Source organism: Mus caroli, unplaced genomic scaffold (assembly GCF_978045245.1).
Source record: "Mus caroli unplaced genomic scaffold, Mus_caroli_1 scaffold_6, whole genome shotgun sequence".
NCBI lineage: Eukaryota > Metazoa > Chordata > Mammalia > Rodentia > Muridae > Mus > Mus caroli.
In genome coordinates, this window is record NW_028227261.1 from 18,720,909 (window position 1) to 18,746,639 (window position 25,731).

Below are 25,731 nucleotides of genomic sequence, written 5' to 3' on the forward strand. Positions count from 1 at the left end.
CCCAGGTGATAATCAGGCTGCAGAGAAGGGTTTGCCAGGGTGATTAATGGGTGGCGAATGTAATTAGCTAGTAATAATACTCCAAGGTCAAGGCTGCAGTGATTCAGGCTGCCACGTGCATGGGTGATTAATATTCAGGGGCAGTATCAGGCACAAGGCTCCTTCCTGTAGCCTTTGGGAAGGGTCATTTCAAAGACTATGGGGGCTGGGCTCCTGGACTGGGAGCAGAGCTTCTGTTTGGGGCAGAAGGGTGGGTCCTGAGTCCTGGGCTATCTCAGATATTTTGCAGCAGGTTTCCGGCCAGCTTACCAGATGACCAATTCACTTGTAAGAAGTGGCCCAGCCAGCCACCCACTTTGAGACTCGGGCCAAGATCTGAGGCATTGGTCTAGGGCAGTGGTTTTCAACCCGTGGGTGGATCACCCGGGGATCAAACGATCCTCCCAGAGGAGTCCGCTAAGACCATTGAAAAGCAAAGACATTTACATTGTGATTCGTAACAGTAGCAAAATTACAGTTACAAAGTAGCAACAAAAATAATTTTATGATTGGGGGTCACCACCCCATGAGGAGTAAAGGGTCCCAGCATTAGGAAGGCTGAGAATCCCTGCACTGCAGTCTTCTGACTCTCCCAGCCCAAATACAGGCCATCAGCTAAGACCAGGGTTGCGTCTCCTAAGGAGGGCACTGGTTCTTAGCTTGGTTTGAGCTCTTTGCTCTGCCTCCTCTGCCGCTACCACCTGACATGGGTGTGACCATTGTTCTCTGACCTCCAGTCACCCTGCCTGTCTCTCCACTTTCATTCTGGCCTCGTGCACTCTGTTGGCCCCATGGTAGCCAGAGAGATCCATTAAAACCTTCTGTCAGATCATGTTCTATCTCAGCTTAAAACTCCAACAGCTCCCAATGTCTTTAGAATAAAACCAACACATCTGGCCAAGGCCCACTGTGGCATGTCCACTCCCAGGCCCCTGTCTGGCATCCTCTGCTGCCTGTCTCTGCTACAGGCTAGATGCATGCTGAGCTCAGAGCCTTACTTGCAGGCTTGCTGTCCAGAAAAGTCCCTTTGCTAGTGTGCTGCTGGGCTGGCCCGTGCCTACTAGTCAAGTTTCCACTTAAAACATCAACTCTTTGGACAGGCCATTGGCTCCTCACCAAGAGCGGCTAAGCCTCGGTCATTCTGTTTCCCTATGGGCAGAGCTCTCAGCCTGCTCCTGGCTGTCTCTTCATACCTGCGTTTAGTAGGTACACTCATGGATAGGTGCACCACAGTGCAACAGGTCCTCCTGTGCACCACAGTCCTCCTGGCCTACTAAGTTCTCTGCTGTATCCACAGCCCCACACGGTGCAAAAGACCTTTGTCATCTCTCCATGAGATCTGTTTTCAGGAACTTGGAGTCCTTCCTTCTCAGGAGACATGGTGCAGGGGTCAGACAGGCTAACTTGCTAAGCGTCTTCCCCTCAACCCTGATTATGAACTGAGCTCTGACAATGCTTAGAACAGTCTCTCTGAGGTTCACGCTTAGCTCAGTCCTTCTCAGAGGTCACCTCCTTGGGGAAGCTCTTGCAGATGCCACCCCATGACCTCTGTTGTCTTGGCAGCAGCGATTCCTACCAATCACCATTTAGACAGGGGCAGTTTTGGAGCGAGGGATGGAGCTCAGATGGAGCACTTGCTTAGCATGCACGAAGCCCTGGCTTCCATCCCCAGCACTGCACAAACCAAGCATGGTGGTGCACGGTGGTGCATGGTGGATTACGGAATCCCAGCACTTCAGAGATAGAGGCAGGAGGATCACCCTGGTATTTTGTCTCAAGCAAACAAATAAAAATAAATATGTCAGTAGTTTGGCTGCCTACTATTTTTTTTTACTGTCTCTCTCCCCTTCTAGAATACAAATTCCAAACCCACTGTGCATCCCTAACCGTCTGGCCCTGCTTGAAACAAAGAGAGGTTTATAACCTGCATGGGTGAAGGGAGGACTCTGCAGGAATGGAGAGGTGACCCAGTGTTGGGAGAGACCCAAACTGTGGAGGGTTGGTCTGGATGAAGTCGTTGCTCTTTTCGGCAGAAAAATCCTATGATTTGTGGGCAAATAGATGGTTCAGGAGATATGGGTGCTCACCGCCAGTAGGACAATCTGAATTCGCTCCCCAGAACACCTATGATGGAAGGAGGAACCGAGTCCCACAAGTCGTTCCCTGCCCTTCACACAGACACCGCACTCCGTCTGCAGTAAATAAATGGAAAGAAAATCCAACCAACTAACCTATGACTCATGACCACACTAACCCAGAAGTTTCAGCTCTCCCCTACCAACTGGGCCACATTCTGAACTACACTTCTGTTCTACCCTGCCTTCTCAAACCTTCTCAGCTTCCCGAGGAGGCAGCCATGGCGACTCACACCATCGTGTCAGAGAGAACGGCACTGGGCTGGGTCACATGCCCAAGCCTCTTAACAACTTGGGAGAGAAGTGGCCCGTGCTCGTGAACCCAACTGTGATGTGTGTGTCTGTGTGTGCAGGTACGCCAGAATAGAGCTCAGGGTCTTGGGCATGCTAGGCAAATGTTCTACACCAGTCCCGAGAATGTTTGACACCTGGCACTATTGAGCTGTACCCGGAGGAGGACACTTGTGAGTCCAGCCAGCACTAGACGCACGAAGTGCACAAAGACACTTTTTAGTATTGCTCTGTTTTGTTTTGTTTAAAGGTGAAGGCTTACTGTAGCCCAGGCTGGTCTCACATTCTCAGTCCCTGCTCCCCCGTCCCCAACTGTATCCTGAGTACTGGATTAGACCCGTGCACTGCTGGACTGTCCCTAAAGTTACTCTTCATGATGTCATGCTCATCCTACCAGTTGTAAGATGGTTCTGTCAAGACCGAGGCACAAGGGCACATCCTCTCTAGTAAGTCATGGTAACGGCTGCCCTCTGAGCTGGGGCTGGGGGCAAGGCTGGGAGCTGCCTGCTGCTCTGCAAGAGCTGCGTGCTTTAACACACACACACACACACACACACACACACACACACACCGCGTCCTCACAGCATCTGGGAACAGCCCTCACAGGCCACATAATGTACCCACCAGCCTGCCCATTGTGTTGCTACCTCCCTGTTCACCAGTGCCCCTGATAATTAATTTCCTGGAACATTCCTTATTTATCCCTGTTCTTTCTCTAATGAAAAATCAATGAAAGAGAAGTCACATTATGCTTCAGGCCCAGCCGTGGATTTACCTGTGGCCAGGGCAGAGGGCACAGAGATCTACTTCAGAGGTTGTCCCCAGAGCTGCCTCCTCAGACACAATGCCAGCCACGTGGCTGCACACATGCATGCCTATGTCACTCAGGCCTGGAGGCAGCACAGCAGTTGTGAGTGGGTTGCGGATGATGCTTTAGGACTAGAACCCCACCACCTGGCTTCCAGCTGTGTGGCTGCAGACAGGTTATCATGTCCGCCAACCCATATTGTCCTCTCTTGTAACGCGGGGACAATCATTGCATCTGTCTCCTAAGGGATTGTGTGGCTTCCACCAAGGATTGTGTGCTTGGAAAGGAAGCCCTGAGCTGGGAGCCAGGCATCCAGCAGGCACCCAGCGAGTTCCGCTACAGGAACTGTGCCCAGAGCCAGGCCAGTGCTCACAGCAACACTTCAGCACTTATTTGCTGGATGCTGCAAAATTAACCATCAATGGCCTGTATCTCAAGGACACAGCGAGGGAACTCAGCAATTGGGTCCTAGGAGGGACATTTCAGCCAGGCTAGCCTCATTCCACAGAGCTCTGATTCTTAGGGGACAGGGGTGCAGTCTCTCCAGGAAGACTTCCCTCAGGAAGAAGAGTCGAGTGTGAGGCACACACTGCTTTGGCTCTTGTGTTTGCACGTGCCTGGGACCCTGGCTTTGTATCGATCCACAGGGGGTGTGTAAGAGTCACACAGAGTGCATAGGGCAAAACTCAGGGTTCAGCTGCCCTGGCCCTGATTCAGGGTTCACACCGAAGTTCACGCTGCCTTAGGTGGAACTTTGAAATACAACCCTGGCCTACCTGTTTCACTTCTGGGGCTGCGATTTCTTCCCTGTAAGTGGGGATAACAACACACACTTCCATATGAGGTAACATACTAGGCGATAACTCACAATCTATATAAAGGGCCCAAAGAGCAGCTTGAATGACTTATAAGGATTACTGAGAGCAAATAAACAGGTCTCACCTGAGATAGCAACAATTTGATTTTGCACTGATATTAGTGTGGGGGTGGATACAGAAACACACATATGAGGTCAGAGGTCAGCCTTGGCTGTCTCCCTCAGTGGTCCTCTCACTGGACCCAAAGCTCACTGACTTGGCCAGGCTGGCTGGCCAATGAGCTCCAAGGCTCTGCCTGTCTCCATGTCCCCAGTGTCAGAGTTATAGAGGATTACAGCTGTGCTTGGCTTCCCTGGGTGCTGAGGATCTGAACACAGAGCCTCACGCTTATACAGTGAGCACTTGGCTGAGTGAGCTCTCTTCTCCAGCCCTGGAGACACTGTTGGTTGTCACATGAGATGTGCTATTGACATATAACATATAGCGGTCAGGGAGGCTGCCTGAAATCCCGCAGCAGGCAGGATACCCTTCCACAGAGGATCCGCTGTCCCAGACTTCCACAGAGCCAGCTGTGAGAGCTGCCAGTGCAGGGTGGTTTACATGTGCTGTAGGGCTGATTTTCACAGTTGTGTGGGCAAATAGATTGTGGGTTGCTATAGCATAAGGGAAATGATTGGCAGCCCACCCTGCTGCCAGCATGGGGTTGCTTTGCAACTATCGTCCCCAGAGTGTCAATAAAGGCCAGTCTTTCAGGAAGTTCTTTCAGGAAGTTTCAGTGGCCTTCCATGGTGACCTCCTGGGAGGATTGCATGGGTGCTCATCCTGCCCAACACAGGGGGCAATTTAGTCTCCCTGCTGGGCAACTGCAGCCAGCCTCTGGAGGAGAAGGATGCTCAAAGTGTCTGCCCAGCTCTGATTGGGTGAGTTTTCTGAAGAAAGACCATCTGCCTATCATTCCTCTCCATCCATCATCCATCTACCCATCCATCTACCCACCTATCCATCCATCCATCCATCCATCCATCCATCCATCCATCCATCCATCTGTCCATCATTCACCCATCTGTCTCTATATACATATGTAATATCATGCCTACCCACCTGCTTTCATCCATCCATTTATCCACTCAGGCACCAACCTATCCATTATCCATCCTCCATCTATTCTTCCATCCATCCATCCATCCATCCATCCATCCATCCATCCATCCATCCATCCGCCTTAGTAAGGGTGCTTAGTAAGTGGTGGGTTTTCTTAATACAAACACAAAAGCAGTGCTGGTTGAGACACTACATTCAAAGAAGATGCCCCTAAGAGAGAAGGAAGCCATTTTAAACCCACGCACTGATCCTGTCAGAGCCTGTGCCAAGGTTGCCCATAGTGTGGTGGTGTATGTTGGTGCCCGCATGTGCTCATGATGGTTTGAGGTTTGCTGATGAAATGAGGAGTAGTCACATGGCTTTCTGGTGAGAAAGGAAACTGAGGCAGATGGAGGAGCAAGGCCAAGTCAGGTCCGTCTACCCAGTGGAGAGGCAACGGGAGAAAGCGGTGGCCTAAGAGGCTGGAGACCTGGTGTTGGCTGTGAGCCAACTTTTTACTGTCCTTCTCCTAGAAGGCTCCCTTCCCTTTCTTTGGTCTCTCCTGGTGACATGAGAACATCCAAATTGACCAGAGACCTCCTGAGACTCAGGTCTGCAAACTGAGGCATGTGTCTGAAGTACTTTACTGGGGGCAGGGGAGTCAGGTGGCCACATGAGCCCCTAGGTCTAAGCTTGGTACAGAGCGCGTGCTCAACACACGATGTCTTTCTAGTCACTGAGATTATACTATCAGCTCTGGGTTAAATATGCACATCAAAAGCAAGTTGGAAACTTAGTCCTAATGCCTGCATCCCTCCTGTAGCATGCTCCTCCCACACCTGAAAATATAAATAAAGGACTAAAAGTATCCTCTGGACCAGAGCCTATAGTAGTCTTCCAGGATCAAAGACTGTTATTGATGACCTTGTGAGCCTGCTGGGGCCAAGACTCCAAATTTCCAGCAAAGCTCTGGAATGGAGATGTAGGAAGGATCCCGCCAGAGCCTCCAGAGGGAGCACCATCCTGCTGGCTGCATTTCAGACTCTGGGTTTCACAGAGGACACAGAGAAGTCAGATGGCTAACGGGAGCCCCAGGACACTAACGCGGGCAGAATGGGGCCCTGCCACTCACAGAGTAACTCCGGCAGATGGCATGGTTAGCCTTATCTCTGAGCTGCCTTCCTCCATTACAAAATCAGCAGGTCTCTCCTGAACTCATTCAACAGGACTTCGCTAAGAGCCTCTAACCTTGACCTACTGGAAGCTTCCCAGGGGTGGAAAAGGAAGACCAACCCTAAATGTGAGCAGTCACATCTCAAGGACTGGGGAGCAAGCCTGAATAAAGGGAGAGAGGAGAGAGTGAGCCAGCTAGCGCTGAGTGAACACCCACCTTTCCATGCTTCCTGACCGCCTGTGTCACGTGACCTTGCCTCCTGCTCCTCCCACTACAGCCAGAAAAGCTTTCTGTCCCCGTGCTGTCCCCTCCAGGATAGATCTCACCCAGAAACTACGAGCCACAATTGTTACATCTCAAACCCAGGACAAATGGCCAAGGTGCCTATTTAGCATATCAAAGCAGACCTGGCTGCCAGGTTCTCCCTGCATCTCTCAGTCTCTACCTGTTATGGGACATGGCTGGCACGGCCGGCCCATCTTCTACCCTAAACTTTTCCAGCCCAGGGTGGGCTGCCCTTCTCCCAGCCGCCCTTCCCTGTATAATTCAGCATTTTGGCTATCTGGGCCTTTTGTCTGCTCTGCACTCTCCTGGCTCTCCCCTCCCCTCCCCCACCTTCTCATGTGGCCCGGCTCAGGGTTGTGTTCACTCTGGACTCTCTCAGATATCCCTGCCTCTGACTCTGCTCTCCCTCAGACTTACAATGAACCTCCTCCACCATGCTTGGAGCAGTCATGCTCCTTCCTTTTAATTTCTTTATTATTATTATTATTATTATTATTATTATTATTATTATTATTATAATAAGAATAAACCCTTTCTTTCTTAAGCTGGTAGATTCTTAAAGACTTTATTTTTTAATGCGATAATGCGGGTAGGTGTTTTGCCTGCATGAGTGTCTGTGTACCACGTGTGGTGCAGAGTATCGGATTACCTGTGACTGCAGGTGCTGAGATATGAACCCAGGACCTCTGGAAGAGCAGCCAGTGCTCTTAGCCTCTGAGCCATCTCTCCAGCCCTGATAGTCTATTTTTAAGTTAAAATAAACAGACAAACAAAAACCAGGGGAAACCAGTCCGCTGTTACCATCAGTTATGCAGTTGAGTTTCCCACAGCTGGGGAAACCTGGGAATCAGATCACTCATACTTACTGCAGTGGATGGGCCTCTGCCCTGGAAAAGCACTTCCTGCAGTGTCTGTCCGCCAGGACAGTGTCCTTGGTCACAGCAATGAGAAAGGCGATCAGTGCAAGAAACATGTGGTGGCAAGGAGGGCCACAGCTGTCCCTGCCAGTGTGGTGTCAGGGTGGATTGTAGGAAGAGTCTGAGCTGCAGGCTAGAGGATTCTAGAATCCTGTACCCAGAGCTTAATGGGCCGTTCTGGAGAGCCACCCATAAAAGGCTCCAACTTGTGAAAAATGCAAATGTATTTGAAAAAAAGAACTGTAAGCCTTGAGGCTTTCTCTGTGTGAACTCAACTTCCCAGGAAGTGCTTTTCCCAGATCAGGCACTAAGGTGCACAGGGCCAGCTACAGCTGTTTAGCAGTTATGCTGGCTGGTTTTATGTCAACTTGACACCAGTTAAAGTCATCTAAGAGGACGGAACCTCAATTAAGAAAACGCCTGTATAATATCCATCCAGCTGTAAGACGTTTTAATTAGTGATTTATGTTGGAGGGCCATCCGTGGGCTGGTGGTCCTGGGTTCTACAAGAAAGCAGGCTGAGCAAGCCATGAGGAGTAAGCCAGTAAGCAGCATCCCTCGGTGGCCTCAGCATCAGCTTCTGCTTCCAGGTCTCTGCCCTGTTTGAGTTCCTGTCCTGACTCCCTTCAGTGATGAATTAGGGTGTGGAAGCATAAGCCGAATTAACCCTTTCCTCCCCAACTTGCTCTTTGGTCACGGTGTTTCACCACAGCAATAGAAACCCTAACAGGGACAGCAGGTGTGCACAATGCATGACTTACAAGGTCATAGAAGCTTGCACCAAAGTTGGGACTCTGGGCAATATGTGGCAGAGTTAGAGTCCCTGCAAGGAGGCCTCAAGAGACCGTTGGACGAAGCTGTGAAGGTGAGGCATGAAATCCAATGGCAATCCCAAGAGAGCAGAGAAACCAAGACCACGGAACGTGTGCCTCGGAAAGTTACAAACACCTATTGAAGTGTACAGGCAGCAGAACTGGAGCTGAGTGGGGCTGCTGGAGCCTGCTGGAGCCTGCTGGAGCCTGCTGGAGCCTGCTGGAGCCTGCTGGAGCCTGCTGGAGCCTGCTGGAGCCTGCTGGAGCTCGAAGCCCAGCACGTGTGGAGGGACCACCTAGAGCTCGGATGTCATATTGAGGGTTTCAGGAAATGTTCTCTGTTCCTTCTCTGCCTCCATCCCTTCCTCTTGGAATGGGTTGCCTACTCTATGCCTTCGGATGTTGGGAATAAACAACTCTCACTTTTGGTTTTACAGGGACTTATAGTTAAAAGGTCACCGTGAGTCTCAGAAAAGGTTTTGGGCTTTTGGACAGCATTAGGACTGTTAAGATGAACTAATACACATTGTGTTAGGAGGTGGCCGAAGGCACTAAAGTCGACGCAGATAAAAATGATGTGTCAGGGTATCACATTGAACAGGGGCGTGGGGGGTGTAATGACTCACCCTCAGTGACTCAGGGCATGGCTGTGTGTTCCCAGACAGGTTACATGAGGAAGGAAGACGCACCCTACGTGGGCAGCAGCAGATTGAGGGCATAAAACGGAGAACACCGACAGGCAACCAGCCTTCATCTGTCTGCCTCCGGACTGTGGACGCAGTGTGACTGGCTGCCCACCCCACCTCCACACCTTCTCCACTGAGATGAGCTATGCCCTCAAATTGTGAGCTAAAATGAATCCCCCATCTTTGCGGCATTTTGTCCCGCATACCAACACACCCAACAAGTGAGGGCTGAATGGAATGAGGGAGGGACAGAGCAAGCAGATGGACCAAGGACAGAAAGTTATAGTGTCTAGGGATCAAATGCAAAAGTGGAGGGGGACACCCAGAGAGCTACAAGGAGCCACAGCTAGGAGAAGCCGCCACAGCTGGGGCTGGGGCTTGACTCTATTGAATGAGGAGGTAGGAAAGAGGATGGGCAGCCCCTCCCCCAGGGCCTCGAGGCCGCACTGGAGGGGCTGGAATCCCTTGCTGGGTGTGAGGCGGGGAGACAAGGGTGGCCACACAGGTCTCTGGAAACATCATTGAGACCTCAGAGGACAGCAGAGAACTGGCTGGAGTGCCAGCAAGGAGGAGACCCCAGCTGTTACCTCGGAGGCCATGACGCTGCTAAGCTCAAGGATGCTGGGTGGTGGGGAGGGGACAGATTTGAGGGCGAGGGGGCAGAAATCAAACAAGCCGGGTCAATATCACACGGTGCTCATCAAAGACATTGGGCGAGACATAGGTGTGGCACGGTCCCCAGCCTCACTGTGTGTGGACCACACCACAAAGGCAGCAAATCCACTCACCATTCTTGAGTGAGAAGCTCAGGAGGTCCTGTGGGACAAAGGAGACAAAAATCGGTGAGGTGCTGACACACTACCACCCAGCTCATGGGACAGCTAAGTGTTAACTCCTACCAAGTGGAGATGGCAAAAGCCCTCCACCCTACAGTACAAAGGCAGGCCAGCTGCCAACTGGGCACGTGGGTGAATATGCAGGCCATGGTGAGGAGGGAAAGGCCCTACATCCTGCCTATGCATGTGGCTATCAGAAGTTGGGGCCACAAGCTCTGCCTACTGAAACTGTACTCAGAGAGGGTGAGCAACATGTTCAAGGGCACACAGCAAAGCTGCTGCTTCAGAAAAAAGGTCACCATAGCTTGATAGAATGCAGGCTCTGAGGTCAGACCACCAAGGTTCAAATCCTGGCTTTGGCTACTTATTAGCTGGGTGACCTTGAGCAAGAAAATCTCTCTGTGCCTCAGTTTCCTCAATATAAAGTAAGGGTGATTATACAGATTAAACATGCCTAATTTAAAAATTCCAATTAGATAGACAGATACATAGATAGATAGATATGTGTGAATGATGTATATGTATGTATATGTATATGTAAAACTATATATGTGTATGTACACATGTGTATATATATATATCCATATATGTGTGTATATAAACTCTACATATATATATTTAAAGATTTATTCGTGTGCATGCATATGAACACATGTAAGTTTATGTGCACCACATGCAGGAACCTGAGAAGGCCAGAAGAGGGCGCTGCATCCCCACAACTGGAGTTCCAAGAGCAGTACGCACTCTTAATGGCTTAGCTGTCCCTCCAGGATCCTACTTCCATTTCCAAAATTATGTCAAGTGAAAAAATTCCATACTCTGAACTGTGGTTCCATGCAGAAAGGGATAAACATCATATAAAGTTACCTTCAGTCTATGGGTGTAAGACACACAGGAAACAAACACCGATTTTGTGTGTAGAACTCATGTCCCATCTAAAGATGCCTTATTATGTGTATGTTAAGTATTCCAGCTGTGGGCTGCTGGGGACAGAGACTAAGTCACTTCCCTTCCAAGTCAGTCCTGGGGGCTGAGGTGGCTGCATAGCCCAACACTCCATCACCATATATTCTGGGGATGATTATAGCAGAGCCTGATTCGTTATGGTAGCTTCCTTTACTACTCATTAATGCACAGAGAATGCTTATTTATAGACGTTAACATGTCTGATTCTCAAACAACCTCCTGCAGTAGGTGACATATGCTGAATAACCAATGTCCAAAGTGCTTGCAACCAGAAGTCCCTTCGACACTTCCAGTTGGAAGGGGGAGGCTGGAATATTCTCTTAACATTTATTTTTATTGTATGGGTATGGGTGTTTTGGATGCATCTGCATACATCTGTCTGTGCACTACTTGTGTGCAGTACCCGTGGAGCCCAGAGGAGGGTGCTGTAGATGGAACTGGAATTGTAGATGGTTATGAACAGCCACACAGGGGCTGACATACCTGACTGACTGCTGATGGGTTGTCTTTCAGAATGGGGTCCTGCAATAAAGTCTGAGCAAAGATGTCGGCTCCTTCACCTCCAAGGCCGCTGGCAAACGCCATCATGGTTGGGAGGACAGTTTCAGGCAGATGCAGCCATTTCACCAGGCCCGTCACAAATTCTGCGCAGAAGGAGCTAAAAAGAGATATAGTTAGATCCAGACCTTCTGGGGAACGTGGCCTGGAAATGCCAATGGTGGATGGACGGGGTCACATATGTCAACCTGTGACTAGAGTCCAGGAAATACAGAGATGGCCCAAACAGAATCCTAGGTGACACAGCTCCTACCTTCAGTCCCCATCAAGACTTTTTACCAAGAACCACAGAGGTGAAGGTAGCCAGCTGCTGCTGCCTATGTGACCTGGCCTGGAGCCATGCTGGGGACCAGGGAACAGAGATGTCTGAGGACAGGAGGGAGGGGCTTAAGCAGCCCCAGTTCCACCTGCAGAGTTGGGCAGCGACCCTGGGGAGTCAAGAGAAGCGCCTGGATGTCACCAAGGGCTCATTTCTGGGAAGGTGTCCACTGTAAAGGTGGGATCCTAACTTCAGCAGGTGTGCTGCCAAGGGGACAATGGGGCCACTGTGGAGAGGCGGGAGCCCTGTGATCTGAGAGAGAAGGGCACTGTATCTTGGGGACCGTGGCAGAGTCAACGCTGGCTTTTGATGCAGGCTGCCCTTGGACACAGGGCTGAGTTTTTGGCAAGGGTTGGTGGGGTGTGAGGAACCGGAGAATTCATTAGGAAGCAGAGAAACGGAAAAGGTTGAAGCCTACCTGTGGAGTTCCAGCCAGCTCCCCACAGGGAAACTGGCCAGACCAGGTTGGACTCCTGGCGATATTTAGAGCTTCCTCGTGGTGAAAGAACCTGAGGAGCCCAAACCCTTACACAGCACAGCCCACCCATCCCATTCCTTACAGCTTCTGAGGAAGCAGAGAGGCCAGGGTATTGCAGGGTGGGGTGGGAGCTATGGTCTAGATCTGGGCGATGCTGTCACCAGAAGCTAGTCTGAAGTAGAGATTATTGGGACTTCCCTGGGAACCAGAACTTACAGATGGGAAGGAGGGAACAGAGCCGGGCAGAAGGTGGAGGGCAGCTGAGCTGTTTGTCGCCATCCTGAGGGACACCTAAGCTGACACTGCTATTGACCCTGGGGGGAAGTTCTGAAAATGAGGTGCCCCGGTGGCTTCAAGTGGTGACTGTATGCCAGCTATCTTGGGGAGTCAGGTGACATCTTGGGAATGTGGTCCTGTGTAGCTGGGGCAAGCCCCAAAGGTTATAGACAGCTCAGGGCTGAGCTGACAGCCCCTCCTTCATCCCTATAAGGAGAACAGAGTGCCACAGCAACTTGGGAAAGTAGTTTGTCCTCATTGTCTGTGCCTCTGTAAAATGGGTTTAAGAGACCAGCTTTATAAGGCAGAACACAGCATGCTGACAATGCTTGGTGCTAGTTGGTGTGGTAACTATTGACAGGGAACTGAGGGAGACAATGGAGGAAAGGGTGAGAGTCTGGCCATGGTGACAACTGTCCTGGGGAATCTTCGAAGTTCCCAATTCACCTCTCTTATTTTCTAAGGCTGTAAAATGTAGGTGACATCGGGACCCACCCCAGGAGTTAAATAAAAAGATAAAATGACGGGAGCAGTGTATGGCATCAGCAGACCTGCAGTAAATGTTATCTCCTGAGATGGCCTGTGATAGATAGATAGATAATTTACTTCCCAGTGGATCATCCCAGGGACTGAGCCAAGGTTGCAGGTGGGTGTGGACGGGGATGGTTTTAGGAATGATTAAGTGGGTGAACAGACAGCAATCAGTGAGTACACAGGGATGGCTCAGGGCCAACAGAGTAGTCTAGCCTGCCGGATGTTGGGGAAGCCTTAGACATAAAGAACTAGCTTGTCCTATGAGCACAGGGTTAAAGAGCACAGCCACCAGCGCTGCCACCGGCTGTGTGGTCCTGGGATCGGTTACTCCGCCTCTCTGTGCCTCAGATTTTGAATATGTGACATAGTTGTGATCGCGATGAAACCTGCTTCTTAGGGTTGTTGGAAAGATTAACAATTATCTGTCCTGGGCAAAGGATGGCTCATGGGAGGCACTATCTACTGACATATTTCCCTAATGGTTGCTCTCTGGTCACTCCGATTGCTGTGAGGAAACACCCTGACAAAAAGCAGCCTAGGGAAAGAAGGTTTCATTGGCTTACAATTCACCAGGTTACAGCCCATCAGCTCAGGGAGGTCAAGACAGGAACTTAGACCACCAGATCTACACTCTTAGTCAGAGGTGGAACACGTCCACAGACCCTTGCTTGTTTCCTTGTTCTCAGCTCGCTTTGTTATCCAGGATCTCCTGTTGAGGGAATGGTGCTGCCCACAGTGGGCTGGGTCTTCCTATATCAACCATGGAGACAGTCCTCCACAGATATGCAAACAAGTCAATGTGATCTAGATAGTTCTTCATTGAGACTCCTCTTAGGTGGTTCTAGGTTGTGTCGAGTTGACAGTTTAAACAGCACAAAAGGATCTAGTGAAAATCTGTGCATGTGGGTGTCTACATGCGTGAGTGTGTGTGTGTGTGTGTGTGTGTGTATGTGTGTGTGCAAGGCCTCAGCTTCCATCTCTAGCACCGTCAAAAATGAAATAAGTCAACAACAGCAAAGGCAGTGGCACTCATACAGCTAAGTCCACCTGTGTGAGGTCTTTCTATACACAGATTGTTGAATTCTTACTACAGTCCCATGAGGTCAGGGAGGTTTTAGATCAACCCCTGCCCCTTGGATATGACAACCTCCATTCATACATGGTAAGTTGTACCTCTAGACTCACACATTTGTCTTACACCCCCAGGTGCCATGCTTACACACTGTGGAGCCAGCCCTTCTCTAGCAACTGCGCCACCCAGGGTCATCATGTGCTTGTCACTCACTAAGATCATCCTTATAAGTAGGACCCCCTGGTTTCTGGGGTTCAAGCTCTCCAGCATCCCAAAGGGGAACAGGTCAAGGCTTCCTTGGAATCTTGGCTTCCTCATGCTTCCTCCAAAGTTCCTCCCCTCAAGGATCACAAATGATAGCCTTCAGGAACCTGGCCCCTAGCTTGCTTTTATGAATAAAGTTTTATTGACACATAGCCATGCTCTTGTTGTAGCCACCATGGGGCTACAACAGAGACGTTAAGTAACTGACACAGACCACAGCCTGAAAACCAAAAATACCTGAGCCTTGACAGAAGCAGTTTGTGTTGAACTTTGTCTACCCAACCAGTTTTGACTTTTTTTTTTTTTTTGAGATGGAGTCTCAGCATATAGTCTAAGTTGGTCTTGAACTTGTGATTTTCCTGCCTCAGCCTCCTGAGAGCTGACGTTAAAAATTGTTAAGTGTGCAGCAGATAGAGGTCTGGGCTTAGAGCTACTGCATCTGGCACTACATTGCTCCGTTGGTTTTATTTTTATCTCTTTCTTTTATTCATTCATTTCTTTCTTTTTGCCATGCTGGGACTGAGCCTCCTGCATGCAAGGCTGGCACCCTACTGCAGCACGTCATCCCGTGCCCCCAGCTCGACATTTGAATAAATCAAATCCATTGTGAGGAGCAGCCTCCAGGATACTCACAGACAGATGAGAAATAAATAGTCCAGACACTAGCTTTGATGTCCCACGAGGACAAAAACAGCCACCAACTGTTCTCTAAAGATAATGGAAACCAACAGCAGTCTATCTGGGAGTTAAAAAGACAGAGGTTTTTTGTTTTGTTTTGTTTTGTTTTGTTTTGTTTTGTTTTGTTTTGTTTTGTTTTGTTTTGTTTTGTTTTAAATGTGTTCTGCATTAAAATTCAGATGGGTAGTGACTGGCACACAGCACTGGAAACTGAGGTGAGGAACCGGGGAGCCCGAGGAGAATACCGCAGGACATGGGACAGAAATCACATCCCTGGTATCCTCCTAACAGTGTCAGAACAGCGGTCGGGTTCATCAGGTCCTTCTCAGGATGCACTCAGCTTATGAGGTGGTAGTGGGGTACCCAGCTTATCTGTTTAGGGGAGCTTTCGGAAAGATGGTGGCTTCCCAGGCTGGGTACAAGTAGGGGACAGAGAAAGTGTTGCACTGAACTCTCTGGTAGATGGATAGGGGCTTGCCTGGTGAGGTGGTTTGAATGAGATGTCCCTTGGGCATCTATCTGAATACTTGGTCCCCGGTTGGTGGCATCTGGGGAAGGGTTAGGGGGCATGGCCTTGTTGGAGGAGGTGCGCTGTTGGGGGTGGACCGTGAGGTCTCAGAGCCTCCTGACAACCCCTGTGTGCTCTCTGCTTCCTGAACGCAGCTCTGAGATATGGGCTCCCAGCTGTTCTTGCCATCCTGTCTCTGCGTTGCAATTGAGAATGCTAACCCTCTGAGACTGAAACTATAATTAAACACTTTCTTTTATAAGCTGCCTTGGTCATGTTATCACAGCAACAGGGAAGTGACTGAGACACCTGGGGACAGACTATCCGAGATGTTTCTCACTGCTAGATGGAGGCCAATGGTAGAGTTTGTAAACGCCCATTACCAGGTGTTGAGCACCTACTGTGTGCTGGGCATTGTGCTGTTTATCCTAGAGATGCAGAGCCAGACTACTGGTCCTCGCGCAGCTTAAGTCAACCTCTCAAAGTCACAGGAGACTGGAAAGTACCAGAGTCAGGATGTGACGAGAGCTGAGCGTGAAGCCATGGAAGGCTCCGTTGCTCCCAGAGCCAAGAGTTGCTGCCATTTTCTCAGGGACTTCATTGAAGGCCTGGGCTCACTGAACTTTGGGAAGGTCCTAGAATTCAAAGGTGGTATCTGCCTTCCGAGGAGCTCAGGTGCAGGGGTGGCAGGTCTGGGAAGCATTCTACTGGGGACTGGGGGAAGTAACCATGTGGCCTATGAAGATCAGTGGAGAAGATGCCTAATTGCCCCATGGGGTGAGGGCAGGTTGGGGAAGCCCTTTCAGAGGCAACCTCAGCCTGGCAGGTGGTACATTCAAGAGTCACGTAGTGTTTGGGGAAATGGCACACTGTTACTGCTTTCTCTGCAACATCTCTCGCCTCTGGGCTCTCTTTCCTTCCTCAGATTTTAGGGTTCCTTAGCTCCTGTTCTGTCTCATCCTCACAGCAAGAAGGTTCCCATATTCACGCCACCCTACTGACAAAGATGGACCCTGCTGTGCCCTCCCTCCATGACACGTTTTTTGAGTACCCTACCCCTGCCCCACTCTGATCCTTGCGGACTGAAACCCAGGCTCCTAACCACCCCACGAAACTGTCGCCAATGTGTGATTTAAGCCCGCACCTGGTAAATAGCATCAGTGACAGACATTAAATACACACAGGCACTTAACATTCCTTTGACCCCACGATGTCCCCCACCTCTGCTCGCCACTGTCACATCTGTTGTGGGGCTGGGGGAAGGGACATCTCCCGGAATGAAGCATTCAGAGAGATCACGCTTTTTCCTTTCATCAATATGGCTGGCACTGTGCACAGTACATGGTAAGTGCTCAATAAACACATGTTTTATGACTGAATAAATTTCTTGTCCTCTATGGACAGTGACTTACTGGAGAGGGGCATGGGGTATGTTTCATTTGTCACATACACAATGCCTTCCTTGAACTGAAATCACACCTGGCATCCGGTAGGAGCGCAGAAGATGCGTGGGAAAAGCATCCATAGAGATAACGGAACAAGGGGCACTTCATCCTCCTTTGAGGCTGAGATTCAAGAGGCAAGGGTGGGTCCCAGGCTTGGGGTTATCTGTGGGTCTGTGGAGCTGACTGGTTGTTGGGAGTCACCTCCCTGAAAGAGGCCTGGCCTTCCCCCTTTGAGAGACAGAAAAGCTCACCTTTGTTCAGGTTCTGGAAACAGCTGTGACAACGAGAAGCCACACAGGGCGGCATAGGCGAAGCGATTGGCCTCCGAGAGCTCCCGGCCCAGGGGCTTCTGGGAATCATCTTCTGCAGCTGGCTCTGGTGCCACAGGCTGCGTTGGGTGTGGCTTGTTCCATGTGGCCATTCCCGGCCCCTGCAAGAGAGAATCCTAGTGAGAGGCTTCCAGGGGAAGGTGGACGTTCCTAGAAGATACAGAAGTCATCTCTTATAAACTAACTGTAGAGGCTGTGCCTGTCATCCCAGCACTAGGAAGGCTGAAGGAGGAGAGCTGTAAGCTCCCAGTCGGCAAAGACTAACCCATGAGTGTCACTAAAATGAGGATTTCCTATTCATACCTTGTTTTGAGACGGTCTCATGTAGCCCAGGCTGACCTCAAAGCTGCTACATAGGTGAAGGTGACCTTGAATTCATGCTTTCTATCTCTGCATCCAATGCTGGGATTACAAGCCAGGCACTTGAGCATTGTCACACTTGAGTGTCTAGGGAGTAGTTCTAGCACCAGTCCCCACGTGGACACCAAGGTGTCACCATGGTCCCCAAATGGAAACAGACCAAATGACCACCCACAGCAGAGGGTGTAGACTAAGGTCCATGACCATCGACTGACCACTAAACAGCAATGAAAAGGAATGAGCCCTGGAGAGAATCATAATAACAGACACAGGCCACAGACTACACACAACCAGCAGAGAGTCATACACAGGGTCCTGTGCATACACAGGAGGCCCTGCATACACTGGGTCCCATGCATACACAGGAGGCCATGCATACACTGGGTCCCATGCATACACAGGAGGCCATGCATACACAGGAGTCCATGCATACAATGGGTCCTATGTATACACAAGAGCCCATGCATACAATGGGTCCTATGTATACACAAGAGCCCATGCATACGCAGGAGTCCATGCATGCACTGGGTCCTGTGCATACACAGGAGTCCCTGCATACACAGGAGTCCCTGCATACACAGGAGGCCATGCATATACAGGAGGCCATGCATACACTGGGTCCCATGCATACACAGGAGTCCATGCATAAAATGGGTCCTATGTATACACAAGAGCCCATGCATACACAGGAGTCCCTGCATACACAGGAGGCCATGCATATACAGGAGGCCATGCATACACTGGGTCCCATGCATACACAGGAGTCCATGCATAAAATGGGTCCTATGTATACACAAGAGCCCATGCATACACAGGAGTCCATGCATATACTGGGTCCTGTGTGTACACAGGAGTCCCTGCATATACAGGAAGCCATGCATACACTGGGTCCCATGCATAGGACATAGACACATAGGCAAAACAGTAAACAGCAGAAGAAGGAAGAAGAAAAGGGCAGAAGGAGAAACAGTGTCTCCAAAGGACATGCAAAGGCTTCTGGGTGATGGAAAGGTTCCCTATCTTGACCTGGGTGGTGGTTATATGTGTGTAAATATGATCAACAATCACGAGGTGTATACCTCAGATCTGTGCACCTGGTGTGTACCACACATGCATGAGTGAAGGCAGGATGGTGGAAAGAGAAGTTCTCCGTCATTCTTTGGGGAGAGGGGAGGCATAGAAAAGCTGGGGAAAGAAACAAGGCAAGCCAAGCCCAGCCAGGCATCTAAGCAAGGAGCAGAAGAAGGGATTCAGGGAATGATGTGCCCCAGACATCTGTGTCTGGGATAAGAACATAGGCTCAGACCCTGATGGACATCCAGCCCCCTCCACCTGATAAAAAGGAGACCGATGGCTGGGTGTGATGGTGCACACCTTTAATCCCAGCACTCAGGAGGCAGAGGCAGAGGCAGAGGCAGTTGGATCTCTGTGAATTCCAGGCCAGCCTGGTCTATAGGGAGAGTTCCAGGACAGCTAACAGAGAAATCATGTCTCAAGAAACAAACAAAAAAACAAAGAAGACGGAGGAGAAGGAGGAGGAAGAAGAGGAAGAGAAGGAGGAAGAAGAGGAAGGAAGGAAGGAAGGAAGGAAGGAAAGAAGGAAAGAAGGAAAGAAGAAAAGAAGGAAAGAAGGAAAGAAGGAAAGAAGGAAGGAAGGAGACCCAGGTAGTTCAGCCTTGCCATACTTTGATGTTCGTCACTGACAAATGACTATGCAGTTGCCCAGGAAAGCCACTCCACAGTCACCAACAGAGCCCATGTGTGATCCAAGCTGGACTCAGGGCTCACGCTATATATTGCTTGTTAAAGGAATGAATGCTGATAATCAAGGTGGCATATGCCTCTCTAGTCACAGCACTTGGGAGGCAGATCTCATGGGTTTAAGGCCAGCTTGGTCTAGGCTAGCTGGGGCTATACAATGAGACTCTGACTCAAAAAAACAAAAACAAAAACAAAAAACACAAAAAGAATGCTTAGCAAAGAATGGTTTCGCTGGTGCTCAGTACAGAGTATGAATATAATAAACAAGAAAATCTAATACTGGGTTCGGAATATAGCCGAGCGCCCGCCCTGCATGCACCTGACCCTGGATCCATCCCTAGGACTACACAAACCAGGTGTGGGGGATGCACCTGAAACCATAGCCCTCAGGAGGCAGAGGCAGGAGGAGCCCAAGTTTAAAGTCACTTCAGGCGAGATAGCTGAAAGCCATCTTGGGGTACACAGACCTTGTCTTGAAAACTGTCTGTCCCTGGGTGCCGGGACTGTGATTCTGTCTCCAGGTTACAAGAGGGGCTAGAATACACAGTTTGCACATCTGCAATCAGCCTCAGAGGGGAGCCACTGGGCCTGGGTCACACAGCCAGCAATGGCAGACTGAGAGAACCCAGGCTAAGCTCTGGGCCATTGACTGTTTTAAATAATGGCCACGAGTCTAAGAACTTCTGAGTCTAACAGCTAATCCCCCAGTCCTTAGCCCCTAAGTTTGTTCATATATATCATATATATGTATTTTTTTTACAAACTATCTCTTATATGTCCACAACCGATAATGTTTGCAAATTGTTAAAAGCAACCAATTTTTTAAAAAGGATATACTTAAATATCAACTTTATTTAGGGTAAATTGAATACTGATTAGTCTCTGGTCTTTGTACTATTTCTATTTTTAAACAGTGAATCACAGTTGGCAAGGCACTTTGTAATCTATTTTATTCTCACAAGTACCACATACAGTTAGTTAAGTAGGGAGTGAGGCAGGAGGATTCCTTCCTACAGCTGAGGCGTGGGCACAGGGAGGCCAAGGTCCTTCCCCAATGTCACAAGGTAAATGAGCGAATAGGCCTGACTTGGACTTTTGATTTCAAACCTCTTCTTCTCTCCTCTACTCTACCATTATGAATCCACCTTCCCTTGGTTCAGATGGAGAAACTGAAGCCCAGAGAGGTGAAGACCTCAACTGAAGTCACCCAGTAAGACTGGCCTCCAGTGGCTGCTCCAGGACCCTGGGCTGGAGACTGCAAGCAGGTCGGCCTGGTCCTGAGGACCCACTGTCAGCATGGGGGTGGGGTAAGAGGGCCACACAGTCAGCAGGGTCAGCAGTCTCTGCTGTGTGCCATTTGCAGGCGGTGGTAATTATACCTATTATCCAGGGCTAGCCCAAGATGGCACTGCACTAAGTTGGTATCTGGGGAGCCTATTAAGTTCTCTGTTTGAAGAAAAGGCAGGCCTGGGAGCTGACAAGCATGTGCCTGCTGGCTCCTAACCGCTGGGGAGGAATGCGCTAGGCACAGGGAAAGCCGAGCTCAAGCTGAACACACTGGCTCAATCGCTGCAGTGCCCTGCTGTGCAAAGCATTCTCTACATACTGGGCTCCTGACCTTTGCATCAGGACCAGGACTGAATCTGTCACTCTCCTGTTTAAAAGCTTCCCAACAATGGCTGCCATTAGTGGTTCTCAACCTTCCCAATGCTGAGACCCTTTAATACAATTCTTCATGTTATGGTGACGACCTCCCCCCCCACCATAAAATGATTTCGTTGCTACTTCATAGCTGTACTTGTGCTACTGTTATGAATCATAATGTAAATTATTTGATGTATGCCTCCAGGGGGTCGCGACCCACAGGTTGAGAACCACTGGCTTCCATGCTCTCCTCCCCCCGCCCCCCCATTCCTGTCTGCTGCAGGACCTTATCTTGTGGCCTGGTGCCTGTCTTGTCCCTCACTCCTTCACTGTGCTGGCTGCCTCTCTGCTCTCACATCTGCCTGCTGCTCTTCTCTGAGCCTCTGCCCAGGCCCCGCCCCCTGCCTGGATCTCCCTTCCCCTGACATCACATCTGGCTTCAGCCTGAATGTCACCTCCTCTGGGAAGCCTTCAGTGGCCACCTGAAATCATCTTAGGTCCTCTCGGCCAGCACCCCGCTCTACCTTAATAATGCTTACTTATAAATAAAAGAGTGTTGTAGTGGGTTGGCCTGATGTTGTTTGTATTTTGATGTTGATTCTGCTTCCTCTAGAGGGGTTGTCCCCTTGAGCAGTCCATCAGGTACTTAGGCGATGTCCTGTGAGCTTTCTCCCCATTTTAACTGGTCAATAAATACCAGAGCCTGTGATTGGGCAGTGGAGGGGAAAGGTGGGGCTGGAGGTTCAAGAGTGGGGACGGGTAGAGAGGGAGGAGACTGAGAGGGAAAGAGAGAGGAAAGAGGAAGAGGAGGAAAGCCGCCGTGGGATAGAAAAAGAGCGTGCGGAAGAGAGAAGGAGAGTCGCCATGGGCTAAGGGCCAAGAGAATGTGGCCCAGAGGGCTGCGCAGTTGGGTTAGGAGCAGCCCAGGTGGAACACAGTCAATAGTGATAACTTGGGGTTATCGACATAGATTCTAACAACATGGAGGGTAGGCAGCTGCCCAGCTATTGGGCTGTCTAAGACATAAGGCTGTGTGTGTCTTTCATCCTGGAACATAAATGATCTAAGGCAGGCAGGAACCCTGTGTCAGTTTTTGTTTTTGTTTTTTTTTTTAATGTTTTTTTACTACAGAGTGTGTTTCCGAAGACTGGCTTACCTGTGTGCACACAAGGAATGTAAGTCTCAGAGCAGGTGGAGTCCTTGCTTACGCCCCGAGCTTCCACTGGCTTAGACTACGGTGTGCATCAAACACACTTGCTGAAGAATGAAGGGGCTTTCATTCTGCAGGGACACAGACAACATACAGACACTCAGTGACACAACTGTCAAGTAACTTGGTCAAGGTCACGGCCGTGAGACGGGGAGGGGGCTGGCGGGATGGTTGGCTCGATCAGTGAACACTTGGGGCTCTTGTCTAGGACACAAATTCCATCCCCAGCACCTGTAACTCCAGCCCAGGATATCTGGCGCCCTCTTGTGGCCTCTGTGGGCACCTGCACACACGGTACGTATACGTACATTTCATGTACATGTATAAAATAAAAAAAAAATTAAATCTTAAAAAAGAAATGAATGGGGAGGAATCAAGACTCAGATCTACACCCTTAATGCTGCACTAAAGTTGGGAATCATTTGAAAAGGATAGGTGGTGGAACAGTGCAATCCCACAAGGCGTGGGTAAGGTTAGGAGGGGAAGGGATACAGGAGAGAGACCTGTGTGGATGGATGGGAGGGAGGGCTTCTCCCACAGAGAGAGAGAGAGAGAGAGAGAGAGAGAGAGAGAGAGAGAGAGAGAGAGAGAGAGATAGACAAGAAAGTATACGGCAACTAGAGGGCTGGATAGACACTGTACAGGGAAACATGAGAGATAAAAGAGAGAGAGAGAAGGATCAGGATGGGACCTGAAGAACCAACTTGAGCGAGTCACATAGGGGTGGGTGGGTTGGAGGGGTGTGTCCTGGGCAGAGGATACAGAGGGGTAGGTGGGCTGGAAGGGCTATGTTCTTGGCAGAGGGGACAGTATGTGGCAGACCCTAAGGCAGAAGAAAGACTAGGATTTTGAAAAATCAAGGAGATGTCCGGGGTAGCCAAAGTTCTGTTAATGGCTGGGCATGGAGGATGGCTCAACTGATGACACTCTGGGTGGGCGTTGTCATGGTGACTGGGCCCCGTGGTCCAGGGAAGGCTTTTCTCATGTTCAAAGGCAGTGGCTACCCCGAATGAGAAGATATGGGACCTTCTGGTGTTAGTTCTGTAGCTTGCTTTATAGTGGACACAATTTTGAAATAACAGTCAAAAGAATTCCATTAGGAGGATATAGAGACACATAAAGGTCTTTTCTTAGGTCTCAAGTCAGTCATAAGTATCCATCCCACTACAAACTAACCAGCTAGTGATTTAAGAAGCTTGTCTTGGTGCTTGCTGGCTAGCAGACACCAGGCTGTCTGGTGGGGACGTAGAGGTGACCATGCCATGACAGAGAGAGACAATGGCTCCCCTCGTGGGGACTGTAGATAGAGACAGACAGACAGTGCCAAGGATCTGCAGCAAAGGAAACCCCAATGGTCCTTACCCAATTCTGGAGAACCAACGTGGGCGTCCCGCTCTGTGAGTCCAAAGGCAGGCTGTAAAGCTTCAGAGAGTTCTTCAAGGAAATATGCAAATTGCTCTACCGACTAAACCAGAAAAACCAGCCATGGGTCCACTGGGTATGAAACCTGGAGCAGGGGAAGAAGGAGCAGTCAGCCTGAGCTATGCCCCTTCACTTACTCAGGAGCCTGTCCCAGCAGAGCAGCAGCCATCTCCCACTTAGTGGTCACCGAGTGCCAGGCACAGCTCGGTCCAGCTCACAGGTGTCCTTGTGCTTTGGGCTGTGATGACACCTGGGCCCTGGGCTAGCCTTGGCTCCACAGGCAGGAGTTCTCTCTCTGTATTGCACTCAGTTTGCTGGATCTGGCAGAGTCACTACTCAGAAAATACTGACCTGTGAACCAGTTAAGGAGCTAGGTCTAGATGGGAAACTTCTCACATCCCAACGGGGCACCAGATGGAAAGGGGAGGTGGGTCTAAGTGTATGACATCACTACTCAGGGATGGTCCCAACCCAGGCTACCCCCAAACTTCAAACAATTTGAACTCCAGTTTCTGTCCATTTGTTAGCAACATTGGTTCACATGTGCTAGGCAAGAACTCCTTACACACTCATGACACACACATACCACCCCCACCCCTACCACCCCCACACACATACACACCACACACACACACACACACACACACACACACACACACACACACACACACACACACAAGGCAGAGTCCACTAAATTGCTTACTCTGTCCTCAAACTTGAGGTCTTTTCTTAAAAGATAGAAGCTGACTGGCTTGGAATTCACTACATAGACCAGGCTGGACCCAAACTCACAGCAATCCACCTGCCTCTGCCTCCCTGGTCTCCTGACTGCTTACGATGCTTGGCCATTAGCCTTTACACCTCTGTGGAAATCAGCTGTCTGTATGTGTAGGTGTCTTGTGGCCTTGCTTTATCTGATGCTCTGTTTGTCTTTGTCTGTCTTTTGTGTCTTAATGTAGTGTTAGAAGTCTTGAAAGCAGGCATTGTTCTTCCTGAACTCTGTCTTTGTGTGTGTGGTTTTTTTTTTTTTTTCTTTTTCCCTTACTTAAAAAATTATTGTGTGCTACGGTACTAGCATCTCCAAAATGCCGGGATCTTGTTCTTCAACTGGGCTATACTTTCACCAGTAGCCTCTCCTGGGCTCTCCTGGTGTCAAAGCCTTAATCCTCTCCATGACCCCTTTAGCCCCGGGGCCTTCAAGGGCTGCTGAGGCTGCACCTGCACCAGTGGCCTCTCCAGAGCAGAGCCTCAGCTGCTCGCCATGACCCCTTTGTGCCTTCAAAACCAGTATCACCTGGGAGACATTTACACATGGCCAAGTCCAGCTGCAGCATGAGGTGTGACCTTGGCCACCTCTGGTGCATCTGTACTGAGTCTCAGGAAACACTTCCCAGAAGATGTCACCTCACTGCTGTTGGTTTCTTCTTGATCACTGCTAATTTCCCAGCTTCAGCTGGACCAGCATCAATTGTCCCAGCAAAGCAAAGGTTTCACTTTAGTGGTTCTGGTATCTTCTTACTCACAGTCAATTCTTCAGCCCCAGATGACCAGAACCACAGGTTTTTACTTCAAAATATGTAATGGCCTTGATGGCCTTGATCAAGTCTTGAAGGGACTCTCATACTTCCCCCTGTAACTTCAGACGCCAGGCTGTACATCTCCCAATACACTTATCTTCCAAGATCCTGGAGAACAGCTCACTTAGATAAGGATGCTTGATGGCTTTTCTAGCCCAAAGTTCCAAAGTCCTTCCACAATCCTCCCCAAAACATGGTCAGGTCTGTCACAGCAATGTCTGACTCTTGGTACTAATCTTTGTCTTAGTCAGTGTTTCTATTGCTGTGGTGTATGTAACACCATGACCAAAAGCAACTGGAGAAGGAAGGGTTAATTTCACTCATCGTCCCATATCACAGTTCACCAAGGAAAGCAGGGTAGGAACCTGGAGGCAGGAGCTGATGCAGAGGCCATGGAGGGATGCTGCTTGCTGGCTTGCTCCCCATGGCTTGCTCAGCCTGCTTTTACA

General features: G+C 49.8%; 1 protein-coding gene across 4 annotated transcripts in view; it reads right to left on the reverse strand.

Moving 5' to 3' along the window:
• Tmco4 (transmembrane and coiled-coil domains 4) overlaps window positions 1–25,731 on the reverse strand; it is an 82,637-nt gene that overhangs the window by 47,822 nt on the left and 9,084 nt on the right. For 3 of the 4 annotated variants that reach the window (XM_029476243.2, XM_021160825.3, XM_021160824.3), the window contains 5 exons: window positions 23,646–23,790; window positions 22,230–22,354; window positions 17,231–17,409; window positions 11,331–11,505; window positions 9,834–9,861 (listed from right to left, as the gene is read on the reverse strand). In XM_029476243.2, the coding sequence (XP_029332103.1) occupies window positions 9,834–9,861; window positions 11,331–11,505; window positions 17,231–17,400 (373 nt within the window). In that variant the 5' untranslated portion in view covers window positions 17,401–17,409; window positions 22,230–22,354; window positions 23,646–23,790. Of the gene's footprint in view, window positions 1–9,833; window positions 9,862–11,330; window positions 11,506–14,981; window positions 15,084–17,230; window positions 17,410–22,229; window positions 22,355–23,645; window positions 23,791–25,731 lie in introns of those variants that run through there. The other variant, XM_029476245.2, reaches the window with a different exon arrangement.